The sequence below is a fragment of the Ixodes scapularis genome, unplaced genomic scaffold, assembly GCF_016920785.2.
Source record: "Ixodes scapularis isolate PalLabHiFi unplaced genomic scaffold, ASM1692078v2 PGA_scaffold4__175_contigs__length_147842914, whole genome shotgun sequence".
In the NCBI taxonomy this organism is placed as follows: domain Eukaryota; kingdom Metazoa; phylum Arthropoda; class Arachnida; order Ixodida; family Ixodidae; genus Ixodes; species Ixodes scapularis.
The window spans coordinates 116,221,410-116,241,753 of record NW_024609879.1 but is presented as its reverse complement, the minus strand read 5'-3'; the positions used below and the strand labels follow the sequence as shown (position 1 = coordinate 116,241,753).

At 44.8% G+C, this 20,344-nt stretch overlaps 1 protein-coding gene across 1 annotated transcript; it reads right to left on the bottom strand.

The window, feature by feature from the left end:
* Positions 1 to 9,616: 9,616 nt before the first annotated feature.
* On the bottom strand, positions 9,617 to 10,384 carry LOC115308347 (sulfotransferase ssu-1-like). Its single transcript, XM_040223117.1, has one exon. The coding sequence runs from the start codon at positions 10,382 to 10,384 to the stop codon at positions 9,617 to 9,619; it is 768 nt and encodes a 255-aa protein (XP_040079051.1).
* Positions 10,385 to 20,344: the final 9,960 nt, after the last annotated feature.

Genomic DNA, 20,344 nt, shown 5'->3' with positions numbered 1-20,344 from the left:
TTATTGTCTTCCATTTACGCCATATACAAAGAAAAAAAACAGGCACCAGCTTACATCCATAGTTAGGGAGACCACGTTGCCGTCGCCGCTGCGTTTTAGGGCACGAGGGAGTGCCCTATTGATTTAGCGCAACTCGGGGTCCACTGCCTTGTTACCACGTTGGGGCATTATTATAACAAAACGATACTGCGCCTTCTGCCTGAGACGCAGGAGCAGTTCCTGAAAAGCAAATTCCAGATGGTGAGTGTACTTCGCAAAAAGAGGCGCGCTCTGTTAGGCATACAAAAACGTATGCGCCCAGAAACTAATATCCTTTTCGGAAATAATATTATTAGCAAAAATAATAAATAGTTCTTACTGCCGGCCTAGGGATCCCCACTTGGTAGGTTCTACAATTGTTTGCTGAAAGGGAACTCACCACAACGTCTTGGACAACTGCTGACCCCCTGCCGCCGTTCTGGAGATCGTTTCCACCTATGTCAACTATTACGAAATCCAACGCTTTCAACGGCAGGATGTCCATCCTTTCCCGCGGGGTGCGGACCGTTGCTTCAGAGTAGCTAAAAGTGCATACTTCAATGCTATTTTCTAAAAACAACCGGTCTCGAGAAAGCCACTTCAGCTGGCTACTACTGAAGATTGCTGCGCTCATCTTGAAGCGCCAGGGTAGCCTCACCGATTCGAACTCCACTTCTCTAGCAAGTCACAAGCACTCAGCGTTTCGAGGACACAGTCCGAATACAGAACAACGGAAGAGAAATTTGGGCGTGTACACAGAGTTCCTATCCCAAGCAGTTGGGGAATAGGGGAAGAAAGAACTACCCCCCTGGCTGCGATGTGGCCCGGTGTGCGAGTCTGGCCAGCCTTGCTCGCCGCTGTGCCCGCGTATGGCATATGCCGTTGCAGGTTGCGTTTACATGCATTCCTCCGTAGGGCATTGAATCGAGATTTGATTATTTTGATGGGTAGCAGATGGGTGGAAGCGGAAGAAGTAGGCAGACAGGCTGCGTGTAATTGGTCCCTGCTCGCTTCGATGCTTTACACTCGCATTCATGTAGACGTAGACATAGAGGTCCCCCCTTAGTGTCCTGGATTTTAATGTGTGAATTCACGAGACGAAATTCTGAAGTCGAAGCTTTTATTTAGGCCAAGGTTTGTGTGAGCAAAGTAGCAGCTGCGTTAATGTGGGCAGGTTCAACTCTGTCAGGCGTGACAACTTGCTGGCGGCCCTTTGCGTCAAGTGCTATCGTCTTTAGTGAACGCTGAAAAACCTTCAAAGGTCCATCATACGCCGGAGTAAGCGCCTTCACGACCGGGTCACGGCTTACAAGAACCTGAGTTCATGTATCCAACCAAGTCTTGAGACCTGAAAACTTGACGGTGAGTTGGGTGCCGACGACTGATAGCCTGAAGATGTTGAAAAGAAAAAAATTGAGCAATCGGTTTAGGTATATGGATGAAGAAGAGGTTGCTTCATGGTCATGATGTGTCGCGCTCCAAGAAGTTGTGTCAGTGTGTGGATAGTGCACTCTAAAATTGCCGTCCCTGTCAGTGGTAATGGTCAACAGACAACCGTATCGGGAAATCCAGTGCGTGAAAAAGGCATCGACTTCAGTTTTCTCTGTGTAATCCGAAAGTATAATTGCCTCCGGCCACCGTGTGAATATGTCGACGCAAGCGAGCAGGTACCTAAAACCTTGGCATGGCATGCAAGTCTGACTCACTGTTGTTTCCACATATGGCACGTGAAGCCAGAGGTATAAAATTCTACCCACGTGTTGAACTAAAAGCAATAAATTTGATGAGGAGAGCTTGTGCCTTTAACTAAACAAAATGGATGTACGCCGGATGTAACTACATCCGGGGCCAATGACTGGTTTACTCTAGGTCACGATGACAAATTTTCAATCCTTGAGTTGGTTTCGTGCTCAATTATTTCTAGACTTGCTCCAGAAAAGAATATGTTTGTGTCATTCGCATATAAAATGAAATCTGGTGTTCGAGGTACTCTTATAATGTCATTTATGTAAATTAAAAATAAGTGCGGACCGAGAATGGATCTTTGCGGGACACCGTAATTTATTTGACCCATATTTGACCTCGCGTGAATAATGTGGGTATATTTTAAACGATTTGATAAATAGCTTTTTTATTATATTAAGTGCAATTCCCTAGTTTCATATATGAACAATTCTCAGGAAAATAATAATATGGCGAAAGTAATCCTTGGAAAAGGGGAGCAAGAGGGACAAAGGACAAACACAAATCTCCAAACACAGCTAGGTGACTGGCGCCCGACCGACAAAGAATATTATGCTTGTTTGAATCAAAAGCCTTTTTGAAGTGAAGAAACACTCCTACTCAGGGTTCTCCTCCCGGTGGGCGGCAGTGGCTTAGCCGCCCACCGCTCTGACTGGCCGCCCACCGCTCCAACTGACCGCCCCTCTCTCCAACTGATCGCCCACCGCTTGATTTGTTTTTGTGTTGCGGAATGACGATGCGATTTCGCCTCCGCAAATGGCTGCAGACCGTCACCGTCATACTTAGAAGGTCCGCGCACCGCCACGTTAACGCTCGCTATCGTATCCGCCACTGCCACACTGCTTCAAACAAAGACCGCAAGCGCTCGGCGTGTTCTTTCTCCCTTAGCGGCGCGCCGCCGGCAGTGCCCCCAGGGGGGGGGGGGGGGGGGGGGAAGGGAGCCGCGAGCAAGCGAGAAACAAAAGCGACGAACCCCCCCCTCCCAAAAAAAAAGAAAAGACAAACGCGCCGCGCCTTCCCCCCCCCCCCCCCCCCCCCCCGCCGGTAATGTCCACGTCTTAGAAATTCCTGGGGAGAACCGCGCTCCTACTGTATATAACTTCTGCTCATAATAGGCAATTATTACATTTTTGGACTTTAGCAGAGCTAATTCAAATGTTGTACTGTTTCCCAGCTATAGCATTTTTCTGTTTAAAAAAATTTATTACTCGAGCATTAATAGCTTGTTTTATAAGATTAGAAAAAATCGGGACAAAGGAGATTGCTCTGTAGATGTTTAGGTGATTTTTATTGCATCCTTTTTGAATCTCCGACACTCTTGCTATCTTTAATTTATCGGGAAATATGCCGGCACTAAAGACTAAATTACATATACATGAGACTGACGTACTGATTAAGTGAGCAACTGATTTTATAGGCTGGGCTTTTATACCACCTTCACCACAAGCACTGCCCTTTTTTAAGTTTGTGTATTAGGCTGTATATTTCGGTTTCAGTAGCAGGAAACAAAAATATTGAACTCTCAAAACCCGGTGAGATGTAGCATTCGTAATCAAAACTACTAATGACATTGCCAGTGGATGCACCGGACATAAAAAAGGGGGCGTTACATTTATCAGCAAGCTTAGTTCTTGTACAAGACAAGCCTTCAATTACAAGCTCAAAATTATCTTTTCTTTCGTCTTTTATACCGTAGGTTATTTATTTTCTTTCACACTTTTATCGGCTTGTCATAAATATCTGCGAACCTATATTTATGATACGTATTAAAAAGGGCGAAGGCTTTATGTCGTTGTTTTATTATCTTATGAAGTGCGGCAACAATCCGAGGCTTTCTTGATTTTTCGTTATTTTTAAATAGCACCATTGGAAACGCCTAGTCATAAAGTTCCTTAATCCTTGTTGAAAAGACGTCGTATGCTGCAATGAAATCGCCCAGCTGAACAATAAAGTTCCCGTTTTCCTCCTCAACTAAACTTTGAAACAACATAATTTTATCATCATAAATGTCCCTATGCATAATGGCTGCATGGCATGTATAGCGTATACGCTGTGTTGAATAATGTCTGAAAAAAAATGGGTAAAAGCTAAATGATTACTAAGATCCTATACTAGGACACACACCTCTAGCTAATTCACTTGGTATTTCGTAAAGCAGACGTCAAGCAAGCTCTGAGACATTTCCGTCACCCGGGTCGCGACATTAATTACATTTTTATGACCGAGAGAATAAAACACATCAAAAGCTTTTGCTTTGCTGGTCTGTGGACATTACATCTATATTAAAGTCACCACAAACAATAGAACGTTTACCGATTTGAGCACACCATTGCAGCACATTTTCAAGGAATTTTTAAAACGTGGCTACTGTACCCGAAGGAAGTCATAAGAATTCCGATATGACATGTACATCTAGGTGTTCCATTACATACAGAGCCACACCTTTTCCTTTCATATTGTCGCGGGATATATATGTGCATTCATATTCCATGTAGGGAACGATATCATAATCGTTTATTGACAAAACTATCTCTCAATTATGAAACCCCGTTCGACGAACTAACTGCCGTCGAATTTAAAACTACATTGCAGCGCCTTCATCCAGTACCACCTCGAAGACGAGGCCTGCGCATGACGTCATTATCAGCGGCAAGCAGGCTGAAGCTTGACGAGAGTTTGGGCCGCGTCACAACTAGGCCGCATTCACTGGCGGCCACAGCTGTGTGCACGACTGCTGAGCGCGAGCTGATAGCGAGCTTCCACAGTTCATTTGCAATTTGCACGCGACACCGTCAAGATTGCCGGTCCTAGCAGCCTATTAATGTGAGCTCGCTCTGAGGATAATTATTTACACAGACTCGCAAGAAGCACTCCGTGAATGCAAACGATGCCGCTCGCAGAATGACATCGCGCTCCAAATACGGATCGTTGTTAAGAAATCAAAACCCTATGTCATCGTCGTTATAGACTGGATTCCGGGCCACGAAGGCATCCCGGGAAACGAAAGGGCGGACGAGGCCGCGAGGGCGCAGCTAAACGCAAGTACCCTGCCCTCACAAGGCCACGATCCCCTCCTCGCACCTCAAGAATAGGGATGCCGCGAACTTTTTTTCGAATCGAAGTTTCGATGATCGAATCAAGCGGTTCGAAAAGTTCGAAAGATTTCGATTTTTTGAATTGTCTACATCGTAAAATTCGGCAAAAGTCGAATTTTCGAACTTCTTGAGCTAAGACGTTCGACGCTTTTAGAACCGTCGAACTTATTATGCTAAAAAATTCGATCTTTTTCGAACTTTCGAACTTATTGCGCTGCAAAGTTCGATGCTTGTCGAACTTCCGAACTTGACTGACAAAAAAATTCGATGAATTTCGAACTTTCGTACTTATTTATCAAAAAAATTCGAAAAGTTTCGAACTTTCGATTTCTGAAAAGTCAGAATTTCGACGAACTTCGAACTTTTAGGGTAAAAGTTCGACGTTCGTCGAACTTCGAAAGACCAGCGGACGGTTTCATTTGAATTCAAGTAGTGAGGTACATTCGTAATTTTTTTTTTCTCGAACTTTTACACGCGGTGCTGCGTTCCTTACGAAAGACAATGGCGTTTGGTTCAATGTTCTGGCATGCTTAGTTTTCAAGAAATAAATTTCCGAAGGGACGAGGAAGGACGGCGGGTTTTTGATGATTATCGTTTGTGCCAGATTTGAAGCGCGCTGTAGCCGAAGCTATTTGTGGTAGAGATGTTATATTTTTTTAAGAATGATCTATGTATAGCCTAGGTAAGTGCCGTCTTAAGATGTGATTATTGTTATTCAACGTGAGTTTCGAAGGAATGTCCAAACATGTATCTACATGCAATTATGCCCTAAACTTGATATTTATTTTTGTCTAAGTTGTTTGAGGTATCGCATTTAAATTAACATCACAGACAGTACATATCATTGCCATCTGCAGAATACAAAATAATCTATTTATTGTTTTTTCACGTTAAGGAATAAATTAACTCATGGGAGAAGATTTCTAATAGTGTTCAAGTTCAGCACGTCATTGAAAGAAAACTTTTTTTTTTTTTTTTTTCGTTTCACGATCTTGGGGCGTGTTTCTACTTTTAGCCTGTACACATTTTGGTAAAAGAAACTTGTTTCGAAGTTCTGAACCTCTGAATACGCAAGAATACAACACTTCCGGCGAATTCTTGATAGTTTTTTTTTTTTTCTCCAACTTTTTATCTCCGCATTTATTTTATTTATTTATTTATTTATTTATTTTTACTATTGGCACAGGTATTTAGGTCGAAAAGACAGCTTTGAGCTTCCGAACCACTAAGCATGTGACAAGTAGTGCCTTCTGACAACGAGTTTCTAACAATGACCATCTACGCAATCTTTTATGCAGTGGAGAGCGATAGTAGCTATACATATGCATAAATAATTTCAGATTAAAATAAGCTTGACCACGCCCTCTTTCCCCGTATTGTTTTCTTTAAGTCCGAAATATCTGGAAGGGAAAAAGGGAACTAAAGCCCCCCCCCCCCCGCTACCCTCTTACCCTCCGTTTCTCCTCTTCCGTCGCCTCTTGTGTGGTAGAACGCTCCTCAGCCTCGAGTTGTGTCGGCTTTTTGCGAGGTGATTCCTCCGTCCCAGAAAATAAACCTCTAGGACAAATTAAAACTTAACTTACTGTATGCCAGCGTCACCCGGGCGGCGTTCGATCAGATTACTACCAGCGTGCAAGGGGTGGCGAGGTAGTTTGCCAGGTCGCTTCAAGGTTTTTCTGAGCCTCAACCTCCCGCCCGCCCCTGGCCGTTTCAAACTGGATGAGTCTCGTAAAACAGTGTGTTCGTGTGATCACTACTGCGTGATGCAGGTTAAAAACGCCGACGCCCCCCCCCCCCCCCCCCCCCCTGGCGGTCACAATTACTGATCTATGGTCACACGTCACTCTGCACTGGCAAATATTCCAGCACATCCGGGACACTCGTCGTCTCATTTAATTGCCTGACCAGCTTCGCAGAATCTAGATATCACACCCTAACTTTTCTAAACTTGATTTTGTAAAAAGTGAGTCGTGAAAGCGTCATTTGAAACAAACTGTGGAGGAGCTTGAAAACCGGACTTCGAACTTTGAAAACTTGGACTAGAAAGAAATTCAAAATCCTCGAAGTTTTTTTTTTTTTTTCGAATTTAGCGTTAAAGGGGCACTGACACCCCAAAGGTCGTATTTATTTTTATTGTCTAAAACGATGCAAGTTGCAGTCATAGACACGCAAAAAAAACCGCATCGCGAAAAAAAAAACTTTCGCGCGCGCGCGCGCGCCTTTTTATTTTTGGCGTTTGATTTTCCCCCCTCTCGCCTCCTCGCTTCTTTTGATCGGTGACGTCAAAAATCAGGAAATTTAGACGCTTTGTAGGCGACATCTCTATAACATTTAATAACGGCAATCGTAAAACATGTTTTTTAACGCAATTGTGAACGCACTACGGCCCTTCTTTTTGAAATACCAAAAATCGGGAGTTCGTTGTGGTGCCGTCTCCTGGATTTGTATCCTCCAACGGAAAACAGGCGACACCGCTCAAAACCGGTCCGTAGCAACGCCGCCGCTCACTCCTTTCCTCCTCGCTTTGGGTCGCCATGGCAACAGCAGGGAGTGGTGAAAGAAAGTCGACTCTCAGGTCTCCGCGATTTTTGACGTCAAGGCACCGGCGCCGATCGCGCGGGAACTTCGAATTCGGCATTTGGAAATTGTTTTTTTACTTCACAAATGCTGAATTCCCAAATTTCAAATTTTGAGGGTAATGTCCCGGCATCGTTTTCAATCGTTTCGGATAATAAAAAAAAATGATTTTGATGTGTCAGTGCCCCTTTAAAGGAAAATCGAAACCTTCGAACTTTTCGAACTTTATGCAGAAAGAAATTCGGAATGTTCGAATTGTTCGACCTTCATGTCTATAAAAATTCGAAGCGTTCGAAGTTTTCGAATTTTATTTCCAAAGAATTTCGAAATCTTCGAATTTATCGAACCTGAAGTTAAAAAATATTCGAAATATTTGAATCCGAAATTTTAGAAACCGTGAAAGCTTCGAACTTTTCGAATTCGAAACTTCACTATGATCGAAAGTTGCGAATTTTTCGATTTCGAACCTCGGTCGGTACGAAAATATCGAAATTTTTCGAAATCGAATCTTAGTTCGCTTCGAAAATATCGAAACCTTTCGAATTCGAACTTGGAGTGGTTCGCGACATCCCTACTCAAGAACAAGAGGAAAGGCCTGACATACCACCTGACCCTGGCGAAACAAAAAAAGAGGAGCGACTTGCCCGAAAACTTAGTGTCATCTCACTTCTTCCGCCAAATTCTTGTCCGATCCCGCCGGAATACAACCGGTGGAAGGAGGTAAGCATCAGGCAGCTCCAAAGAAATACGGCCATCACGCCCATCTGGCAGGCTATATTTTATAAGCCTACAGACCCGAACGACGCAGGCATTGACCCCAACTGCGAATACTGTGGTGTCCCGGCGACATGTTTCCACCTCGTGTGGGACTGCGCTGAAAGTTCACGGTATCGCGAAGCAGCGTGGAAGAAGCTTCCCCCACAGGCACGAAGACCCACAACGCATGAAGAGTGGACCATTCCGGACCTCGCAAACCATCACAGGAAGCACATCCTCGACTCCCTGTTAGACTTTCTCCGTCTTTCAGGGGTGGCGAGGCATGGATGACCCCTTTTCCCCTTTCCTTTCCCCTCCCCGTCACTCCAGATGACGCTACTCAAGAGGATGTGACGAACCCCTTTGTACATATAATAAATACGTTTCGTATATATATATATGCACTCCATTTGCGACTCCAGCAAACCGGACGGTACCTAGTGGAAAACCACTGAGTTGGCCGGGACAGGCCCTTTCGCGATATCTGGTCGTGTCTTGCGGATTTCATGATTACATGTTGTCGATGGTTTGCGCAACACAACCGTTGTCCCGGTGACTTTGTTGTAACTGCAGTATATGCTTGCTCTCAGGGTGCTGTGCACGCAATCTACGCAACCGCGCGAACCAGCCACTTCGCGGTTATCAGCGCTCATCAGCACCATGGAAGAACAGTAAAAAAACCTTTTATCACTTCCTAAAAAAAAAAAAAAAAAAGAGAGAAAGCCTCTGGAAGTTTGCTTATGCCAACAGATCGCCGCAGGTTCAAAACGTGGAGGATAAAAAGTGGGGCAAATCATTTTCAGTACATTGCTCGCTTGCTGACGCCCACGTGTTGTGCGTTGGGCTGGAACATGGCACGGCACGACCTGTATTCGACCGCCATATTTCTCCGATAGTGGCGTCCCCTATAAGTCGCTGGAGTCGCGAATAAAGTACTAGGACGTGGCCCGGTCGTGCTCTCTTAGGGCATTCCTGCAGCTGATTAAAACCAGTTGCATGACGATCACTTAAGGGCCTTAATTTAGCAATTTAGTTTTACACCAATTAGGGTTTAAAGAGTTTGTTAAAACGTGAGCCTGCCGTGAACAGTCCATAGCAGAAAGGCAGAAGCAGACATCTCGACTTCTACAAACACTGGATCTTTCATGAAAACGACAAAAAGCGTTCAAGAGAGCACGTTTTTGAAACTATGCTCTGGGTCATAAAACTTGATTCAAAATCCTGTTGCGTTTATTGAATAAGCATCACAGTGCTGCATACATATGGTACAATTTTTAAATAAAAGTAGAAATAACACAATCACGTGACTGACCTCAAACCATGGACTTAACTTGTTCTCCCATATGTCTCGCTGCTTTCTATAATGCATCACTCAATATCTTTTTTTGCTTTTCTTTTGTTACAGTCACGTTGAACAAAAAAATGACTTAATGCTTATCCTCAAGCTCATTGTCTATCCAAAGATTCGTAATACCAGTACCTTCAAACTTTTCGTCAATTTTACGCTGCATTTGTTTTACATTTTTGGGCGAAAAGTACGATTTCCAGCCACCAACTTCACCTTTCCGAACAAGGCTGCACTTGGCCCATTTTGCTTCTTCGTTTCCTGAGACTGGCGAAACATCACCGCGCCCAAGCAACTGCGCTATTCCTTTTGCGTCGGTTTTTAGTACATCTGCCATGAATTCGACGCTACTCCTTTCAATAATGAGTTTCAGAAGCTCGCTGTCACTCCGCACCATATCGCCGTACTCCTCGCCCAAGAAGTGTGCTAACCTACGAACAACGCCCGCCTTGTCGCTATGAATCTCCTCGTAAGTAACAAAAAACACATTAAAATCGTCTCGGTGCTCGTAACCCGAGAGGACGTGGTCAAAGTAGTCGCCGAAGCCGAATCGGCCATCCAGAAACGTGGCCAGGAAATCCTCGAAAGTTCCGTCGGCGAAGTCGTACAACGGAAAGTCCCGCATCATGTGGAAGTTGGACACGCAGCAGTCCCAGGGATTCCTGGCCACGTAGACGTATTTGGCCTTGTCGCTGAGCAACAGTCTGTTCATCGGAAGGTGCGTCCGTAGGAGCCTTGGAGCCTCCGACGACGACTCCTGCAGTCCCTGAATCTCCAGGAATGGGGACCTGTTCGTGAACTCGGCGAATGTCCTCATGGATTGACCCTTGTTCAGGAGGAGCTGGATCATTTGCTGAACCAAATGGGTCCCCGTTCTGGGAAAAGTCACCTGTGGGTTTCGTGTTTTTTTTTTTATTATTTATTTAGCTGTTCAAGCTTCAACTCACTTCTGCTGACATTTTATTTAGCCGCGGTCTCACTGTTCATACGTCATACATAAAGACAGCCTGCAGACGCTGTCTGAAGCGTGTGATTTGCTCACAGTTGTAATAAACAAACTCTCTTCAGATATTATCGAAGCGTGCATGCTCATGAAACAAAAATGCTTGCAAGGTGCTTGAGGCGTATCCGCGGATAATTCTTTCATAAATGTCTGCGTAGAACTCCGAGGGTCTTTCGTACGATGTTTGAGTAGCGTGACTGCGGGCTTTGCGAATCTATCCAGCACTGGTTTAATTAAAACACACGCAAACACAATTGCAACTTCTCGTTATACTTCTAGTAGATGCTTAGCTAGTCAGGGATGATACTTCGATATATCGGTACTCTGGAAAACGTGGATTCATCAGATGTACCGCCATTATAACTAACCGTGGCCGTACAAAGTTGAAGAACTGCAGTACATTTTTACAGTAACGTTTGAAAGGGAACTCTGCTAAGGGGTTCTGAAGAGGCTTATCTAAGTATTTATCTTCTAAGTACTGCATTTTCAGATTCAACTAGTAAGCATTGAACTCCCATTGTCAATCATTTAAGCTGAAATGTAGTGACCCCTAACAAACGCAGTGTGTGGTTTCTTATGTCCTCTCTCTTATCGTCTGATACCACAATATCAACAATAATTAAATGCTAGGGAGCCGCCGTGTCGTGCATTTTTTTAACTGCCTGTGACTGTAGGCTACAATAGTCTTTTATCTCACAAATAGGTCATATGCAAAAATCTTGCCAGCTATCGTCATCATGTCATTAGAAGCCGCCATATTGTTTGTTTTTTTTCGTCCTATTTTCCAGTTCTGTCGAGACACATCTGCAATTAACTCGGTTTGCACGATATTAGTACGATTTATTTGTTCACTCAATGAGTCGCTGCTTAGTTTTGGTTCAAAAAAGAAACTAAAGACGGCCGCGAAATTCTGCGAAATAAATTCTCGGCAACGAGGTCTCAAGACTCGTCACTCAAGCAGCGAACTTGGCCATCCCGGGCAGTGAACGGTCTTTATTTAAGACACTTGTGTGAAGGGTTCTTACTATACTTGCAGCAGGGGATCGTATTTTGGTTGCAGGACTCCCACTTTACCAGGACCATTGTCTCTCGGGAAGAACTATTTGGTAATTGATCATGAATACACTAGTTGGCGCTTTTTTTTTTTTTGCACCTGGTCTATTGTCTTCAAAGTTGTTGAGAAGGCTGTATGTCTACTAGGCATGTTGTGCAGCAGACGCAGATGTAAAATTAAAATCATACTGAGCGTATTACAACGAACAACCCCATATCTTTCAAGAGTACAGGATTTTACTCGGTTACATTAAGTGGCATCTTATCCATAAGGCTAATTGCTTTTTGTTTTGCTTTTTTTAGAATTGATTGCTTCATTCGAAAGCAACAACATATAGATACTAACTTATGCCTCAGCGAAGTATTACCCTCACCCATTTATTGTATATTTCCACCCGTTCAGTAGTTCTTTACAGTACAGCATCGTTCGCCTGTCCGTTGCAACGTAAATGAGAATGTGTTGGGTCACCTCAATTATGTCTCCCTCTTGAGGTTCGAACCCCAATGATTCGATGTAAAACGTGGGGTTATAATAGGCCGAGCATGCCTCGCCGTTGATCAGCTGGGTGGCAGGAGCCCGCTTGGTACTGTTCATGGCCAAATATGTCGTGGATGTTGCTTGTCTAAAAAATAAATATTCGGATTTAGTTTTTCTATTTTTTTTAATACAAACGCAGCACGAACGGGTTGAAATAATTCAATAATCTAATACTCCTGGAGAGCTCAGAAGAGAAACCAACTTTTTGCGAAGACGCATTTTGTATTTTGACCTCCTCTCGAGTCGCTGATGGCTTTTGCTAAGTCTTGATTGTTTTAAATTGGTTGGATTTGAAGTGTGGGCTGCAAATCTGATATTCGACGTGAATGTCAATTCCGAAAACATCGACATTAGAAACTCTGCTACTAAAAATGCCGATATTCTCAGTTTAAAAAAAAAACATAAAAAAAAACATTTCTTTTTGCCTCCTCAAGAACCGTGCACGCTATTGCGATCCCTGGCAATAAAAATGGAGGTGTCTTTTTTATGTGCTTCGTAAAAAGAAAATAAAAACGCACGCATGTACACAATTGCACATGCATACATGCATGCGTACGTACATAGATAAAGACAGACATGCATACAGAGATACATACGTGCATACATAGAGGCATACAGACATACGTACATACATACTCTAAACAACAGAAAGGATTTCTTGAAGACTGAGGACAAGGACTAAGTACATCACACATTTATAAAAACATACGTGCGCACACACACGCATACACCTACAAACATAAATGCAAACATACATACGCGATCAGCGTGCATATGTAAAGACATAGCTGAACGTCCGCGTTTATTGGTGCTACACCCTGTTCCACATGAAGCCCGACCGCAGCCAAAGTTCCGATCTGAGGGAGCCAATCGAGCAATGCCGAAAGTTCATCGTCGCCGCGCTCGTGATCTTTCGGCTTTTTGTACGACCGGCTAAACCACCGTCCTCCTCTAGGGGACAGGATGCCGCATTGAGCGAACAGGTATGAAGTCAGGGGAGGTAAGTCGTTTGTCTATACACATACGACTTACTGCCCGTGACTTCATACCTGTTTGCTCAATGCGCAATCCAGCCCCCTAGATGAGATAGGAAGTGAGCGCTTGACGGGCTCCTCTGCCCTTCCGAATGCTAGTGTGACCAGCGTCCAGGGCTCTGGATTTTTGCTTGTCATCTCAAGAGGGCCTGCATCTTACGCGGTAACAGCGCATGCGGACCCGAGCGGTCTCCAGGGAAGCCATTCGGTGTGAGAATTTAGAGATCCTACTTGATCCAGTGTGCATATGTCCCACGCTCAAATGACTGATTCTCGGGATTTGATTCAAAATGGTATAATAAAACCCACTCAAATACCAGAAAAAAAAAACACGGAACAAAACATTGATTGAGCGCACTAGAAAGCCCAGCAGACGCCCGACTTTTGGGACCAGCATCGGCATCGGTGGCTTCGCTCGCGCCAGACTCGGAGGGCAGCTATACGCCATCCGCCCTGTTCGCCCGTTTGCTGTGATCAAACCTAACGTGAAACAGAGTAGGCGTTGCATTTGCAAAAACAATAAACTTGATTCTACATAAAGATCACGCCCGTAGGTTATGGTTTTGGTTACCTTTAGGAGATTCGGAGATCACCCTTGGAAAGAGGGACTGAGAAAACGGCCTCTTCAGTTTTTGTTTTTTTCTTTAGCGCTGTTTTTGATGGTAACTGCCGTCGACTAGAGCGAGGTACGTATTCGCTTGGTGAGCTTGGATTCTTGCAATAATAAGCTATAAAATGGAAATCTAATCGCCCGACAACCCCTCTACGCCACACAAATTTTTTTTTTATTGCCTCGATTGCATTGTAAAAAAAAAAAAAAAAGTGACGTGTTTAGCTGCACACGACCGATGATGCCGGATGCACCTGACTATAATATCAGTATTAAAGCGCTCATAAAAAGCAATTCTGAGTAAACATGGAAAAAAAATTAAACGAGAGCACACAGCTGTTTGCTTCCCCAAACTATTTTCAAGCAGTTTATCATTTCTGCTGGTGCTTTGGTAGACGCATCCGTCGGAATGACGATTAGTTCGAAATGACAAAAGCTCGTAAGCTTTGTTGCTCCGTAATTTCCTGAGAATTTAAGGCCAGACTAAAAAAAATGGCACTTGCCTATGGAACGATATTCAGGTTTTGTACACCTCGTTTCACTTTATGTCCGATCGCAGGCGACACCACGATCCTTCGGAGCCGATCAAGCAGCACGAAAAGCGCATCATCACGGTGGCCGTTATCTTTGTCTGCGAACGCGCTTCAGACATCTTTGCTTTATCTTCATAGACCAACTCACCCCTCTGACGTCACACCACTGTGGTGGCGCTTCTGTTGGCACTGCGCATGTGCAGATGCTTCGCCACAAAAGTCTGGTTTCTGCGCACGCTCAATTCGCCTACACCCTGAGTGGGCAAACGCGGGCTTGTTTATAAACACTGTGTTGGTCTTTATGTATACTATTTTTTTGCAGACAGACCTTGTGCGGCCATTGTGTCAGGAAGATGGCGCCTTAGAGAGTTTATGCAGACCGTCTATTGCACGATGTATGAACAGTGCGACAAAACCGAGTATAGCCAAGGCGACGATATTCGTCTCGACTGTTTGTCTCGCGCTTTGCATAAGGTCGGCCATTTTGCGGCACAAGACAAGAATAAAACTAAAGGTTCTTATAACTTGTTTTGTCTTATGCAGGTCTCCCGTTATAGGGTTGCTTCACTCAAAGAATAGCCACGTGTTACTGATACTACACATTCTCTCGCCGATGCGTTCAACCTGAAATTCAACTTGGTTGCTATCTGTGTTTGTGTCGTGGTACTCGAGATGGGACCGCATACGACGCGTCCTAAGAAGCAATATTTATCGTGCCATTTCTTTAAAGGGTCCGGCCTTACAGAGGCAGAGTGAATCTATGGCTGGATACACAAGGTAAGAACGCGACAAATAAATTACACGACGTACCAGCCACGGTACCCAATCGCTCCCCGCGCCAACCAGTAGAGGCAGCAGTTATATGACAGGTAATAGGGCGTCAGTACAAAGAGCGGCTTGATAGCAGCCTTTAATCCGGTTGTATGAAAAGGTTCTTCATCGACAGAAGGTCATCTGTCGATGCAATGTCCCGAACAAGGATGCGGACCTGCGTTAACAACATTCACGATAAACAGAGGGCCGATCTGTCTCTGGAATGATTAGTGGGTAGGCGCAAAGCTAGCTGCCACTCTCTAAACGCGTTCGAACGCAAACGTTGATCTCCAGACACCGGCCTTCGCCGTTCGGACGCGTTCGAAGATTGAGTAGAGAAAATGGTAGCTAGCATCGCGTCTATTCACTGATCATTTCAAGCGAAGCCCGGTGTCCGGATGTCCCCGCCGTGCTCTTGTCTCCTCTCCCTCGGTATGTACTCCTACGTACTCTGCTCTTCTCTCCTCCTCTCCCTCAGTGCGTACCCGTACGTACTCCTTGTCACTAGATGCGTGCAGTCCATATGTAGACTGCACTACTACTGCAGTCCATATGTAGACTGCACTATTACTGCAGTCCATATGTATACTGTAAAACTGCACGCAGAAAGAAAAAAACAAAAAAACGTAAAGTACCCATTTAACCTAATTTCAACCTGCTGTGAGAGCCTACTTCAAAAAATAAAAAGAACTAACTTACAAAGGGGCGGCCAGACAAATAAAGTTAAAAGACGTGTACATGTGATTCCTTATTGGCATAAAGTGTCTCACAACATTAAAAAGATAGCTAGTAGATACGATGTAAATGTTGTTTTTTCAGCCCCTTGCAAGCTCTCAAAAATCTGTTCGATGCTTACACGGCAGAAAAAAGCACTATGTTCTAAAAAGCACGTTGTACAGTACACTGAATGTGTGACCAATGTTGTCTATGAGATTCCATTAAGATGTGGAAAAGTTTATATTGGACAAACCGGGCGCTGTTTTAACGATAGGGCGCGTGAGCGTAATCTTTCTGTGCAGAACAACGCGGCGGGACACCTGGCAGACCACTGCTGGCGATGTGCTGACTGTAAGCCTCTTTTGGCTCAAACAAAGTTTTTAAAGAAATCAAAAGATAAGACCGAGAGAGAGATTATAGAGGCGTTTTATATCAAAAACAATGATGACAAATGCGTTAGCATGCATTCTCTCTTTTTGCTTCAGAAAGAAGTAACGTTTCTGGATAGCTGCTTGTGAGAGTGGTGATTGGTTGCAGTGTGGGTTTGGCATACGATCTTGTGTATAAGTGACAGTGTTGTTTCTAATAAAATCAGTTGTAAGTTAGCGCCCGTCCTGTCGTCTTTGTGTCTTTATTGTCCTTGTTGTGTTGCGCTTTTTAACCTTTTAAATCAGTATGAACCAACTCGCCCAAACACAAGTTTTAATCCGCCGAAGACATACGCCAAACAAGGGGAGAAAGGCCAAGCACTAGGAAGGCTGGGGAGGGGGAGAGAAGCCTTCCCGTTTAACGTTCCTCTCCCTTTCTCTCCTCGCCTTTCATTGCCCTCCTTTTCACCCCTCCTACATAACAAAGCCGTAGTGCTGAATGAGATGGCGTCATCAGAGAAGGTCAATGCTGGGCACAGTTTGGGACACGAAGATTGCGTCAACGTTCTTCTCAAACTTCACTCGAAGCCGAGCGATGACGCATTACTCGTTTCCGATTTGTGTCCAGCGTCGGCCTTCTCTGAAGACGCTGAAGATTTGTGTTCAGCGCTACAGCCTTATTATCTAGGAGGTGTTGCCCTTTCCTGTCCCGCCTTCCAGATACTCGTCTTTTTTCTCTTCGCCTAGCGTTGCCTTCGCCTCCACTGCGCTCAACTAGCGACACGGAGTATAGAGGCAAACTCAATCCAAGGCGAAGAATGTGTCAGCGCGGCTTCATTTGACCTGGAGAACAGAGAGACATAATTCTTGCGAGAAGCAGTGGGTTACGGGATTGATTGAGCGGCGCGATGGCGCGGTGTAGGGTGCATGCCTCAATGTCCTTCTGTTTAAGGTGATGCCATCCTTTGTAATACCCGATTCCAACAGCACGCGCTGATGGGGAAAATACAAAGAAATCGACAAAAAACAAAATGTCGCCATAGTACACTCAGCGCCACAAACGCGTCCAGGGACACGCTCTTTCACGCGCTTCTGAACAAACAAAAACGTGTGGGACAACATGGCGAGGTGCCACAACCCTAACCAAAGCGCACATGAAGGCACCTTAGCGCAGTACACGTATTCCCGAATGTTTCCGAGGATTGAACAAATGAGGTTGGCGCTGTAGCCCCCGACCCACAGTGGCAACTGCAACGACCAAAAGAGCTTTGCGTTTCGGCACCGCGCGATCCGTGACGCGTGCCACGAGACACGAAGATTCGGGGTGACATGGTGCCTCGACGTTCTGCGCTGGCCCTGGAGCGACCCCCCATTTGTAAATATTGTAAATGTAAATGTAATTACTTAGGCCAAGCTCGCTGCAGCGGATTGCGTTGTCTCGTTCTTCCCTGTTGTCCGTGTCTTTGAGCGCGACCATGTTTCAAGGTTGGTATATGACTGTGTACTTCGTATTACCGTAAGATGAACCGTAGTAGAGCCTACAAGTGATCGGAGTCAATCTAATGCCGGGTGAGTGTCGTCCTTCGGGAGGGCCTCAGAAACACGCGGGGGGAGAAGTCACGTGGCGCATTACCAGCGCTGGATTTGCTGAGTTGGCTCATAGCGTCGGCTGAGGTCCATCCAACCTAATGTGAAATGCTGTATAGTCTTATCCGAGGGGTTCCGTGTTTTCGGCAAATACCGATAAACCCAGACAAAATAACCCGCAACCGGTGTTGTCCAAAGCGGAGAAAACCAAAAAACCTTGAATTAGAGTTGTCCTTAAAGATTTCGCTGCGAAACAATCGAGGTTTCGCCGGAGCGAAACCTCAAAGAATCAGAATTTCGCTCCGGCTAAATCCTGATGGTCACTGATGTGCCCCAAAAATTTATGCTGGTAGACACTGATCTGTCCCCAAGGTCGGTCCCTTTTGCTCGACGATACGAGGAAATAGAGCCAATCAAGCGGAGTCAAAAGCCCAAATCACTTTCCCTTTTTCTGTTTGCGATTGTTTCACCGATGATAGTACATGTACAGAAACATAACGAACACCACGACGGTGCCCTTTCGACGCTGTCTGATTGATCCCATCAGCTCATAGTGTCGGCGGCATCCAGACTTAAGGAGAAACGAAGTAGCAACCGAAATTATAAGTCACAAACTTTTACTCCGATAACCGTTAGGGGCTCTTCCAACACCACTTAGAATAATGAGACTCCGCATCGCCTCCTCTCCCTTCATGAAACGTCATCACAGTTGGATCGCGCTAACCCGGCTATTGGGCCCGAGTCCGACCTTCGACACGTGATTGGACACGAGCCCCGGTCGAACAGTGACGCAGCACTCGTGCCCAATCTCAGGCCTCGATCGACCTGACTGTGATGAGGGTACGGAGGCCTTCTGCTTGTCTAAGTGGTGTTGGCTGTTCTCACCACTACAAGTGACGACCGATCGCTCGTCAACCTGCAATGCTTCAGCTTTTTTTTCCACAGCCCCTTCTTCTGTATTTGTACATGGTGAAAAATGAAGTGATTTGTTTCATTTTATTTGATTTGTTGTCGCTGGCGATGCAGGACGTCCGTCGTCGATGTTGCAAAATGCTTAAAAAAGATCGCCCGCCGCCGGGCGATCTTTTCTCAGAGCCCCAGGACTGCTCAAACTTTTGTCGCAAAGTTATTGCGTTTTTGTTTTTGTGTGTGTTTTGTATATGGCATTGAGAGGCGCCACGGGCCATACTGGAAACCTGACGTCAAATGCTCCGAGTTATATAACCTGCAACGTCACCTTGTCGACATTGAATGTTGGTTTTAGCGTACTCTTCATTTGCCGTTCTATCAATGGCTCTTGCCACTTTAGAGGTAATGAATAGCATACCATAAGGAGTAATACCCACGGGCATTTTGAAGATGTGTTTAGATCGCGTAGCTCGAACAACCACCGAAGTCTCCTTCAAAAGAAGAAAAATAAAAAGAAGGCTCATGAGGAAAAAATTAGCTTTAACAAGGGCTGGCCTGGAACACAGCCTGCACTGAACTATCCACGAGGCTATTTTTCGAGGACCACACCCCTAATTTTGTTTCCTTCTGTTTGGGCAGCGGGACGCCTTCCGAGCCTTCGGGTCACGCCCACATTACAAGGGTTACGCGCGCGTCACTAGAAGAAGAGTAATCGACTACAAACACAGTCACTCTTCACTACAAAATATTCAGTTAGGTTACTGGATTTTTTTAGAGGAAAAGTAATTGCCCGTTGCTCAAAAAAGTAACCGTTACTTTTCCGGTTACTTATTTTCATATCGATATATTTTTGCCGGTTTCAAACTGTTTGTTCCTGACTGTTCATTGTTGAATTAAAGTAGCAGAATTACAAACTACTCCTTTTTTAAGTGCGCCAATTTTGATAGACTATCTTCCTGACGGAGACCAATTTTGAGGATTCCTCGGTTGGAATCTTGTAGAAACAAAGGGCACCATTTCGAAGCGGAGAGAAGAATGAGAAACGGTAATGAGTATTTCTAGTAGATTCAAATGAATCAGACTACTCTTCGTGATTACTTCCTAATAAAAGTAATCAAATGATTACAAATCTACTCCAAAAAGTAATCGATTACAAGTAGCTTGATTACTCGGAATCTTTGCCGTACAAGTCTGCACCCATGTTCCCTGTACTTTTGGAAATTGTAAGCTCTGATCTTGTTTTTTAAAGGTAAGTAGAATCAAGACACGCCGATTCGTTGTCCGACACTAAAAATAGAGACCGAAAGATAGCGAATTTCTCGGAAATAATTAGCCGCATAAAGCACACGCGAATTCGAAGAGAAAGAAAAAATGCAAGACGTTTACAAATCTCTGTAGTGCGAAACTAGAGCGCAGCTTTTGAGGCGGAGTTGGGGAGGGTACAAAGGGGTGGGTATGCCCCTTCTCCTCTTTTGTTCCCTCCCCTTCTCCTCCTCCTTCTCTGTTAAATTTAGAGGGGAATTTTCCCGTTAGATTTAGCGGAAAACTTTCGCTGCAAAATTTAGGGGAAAGATTTCCAGCCGAATTTAGCGGCAAATATTCCCGCTTACTTTCACCGAAAAATTTCCCTCTAACTTTAGCGGGG

Excerpts from the sequence above, each read along its gene's own strand:
- LOC115308347 (XM_040223117.1), bottom strand. The coding sequence starts at position 10,384 with ATGATCCAGCTCCTCCTGAACAAGGGTCAATCCATGAGGACATTCGCC.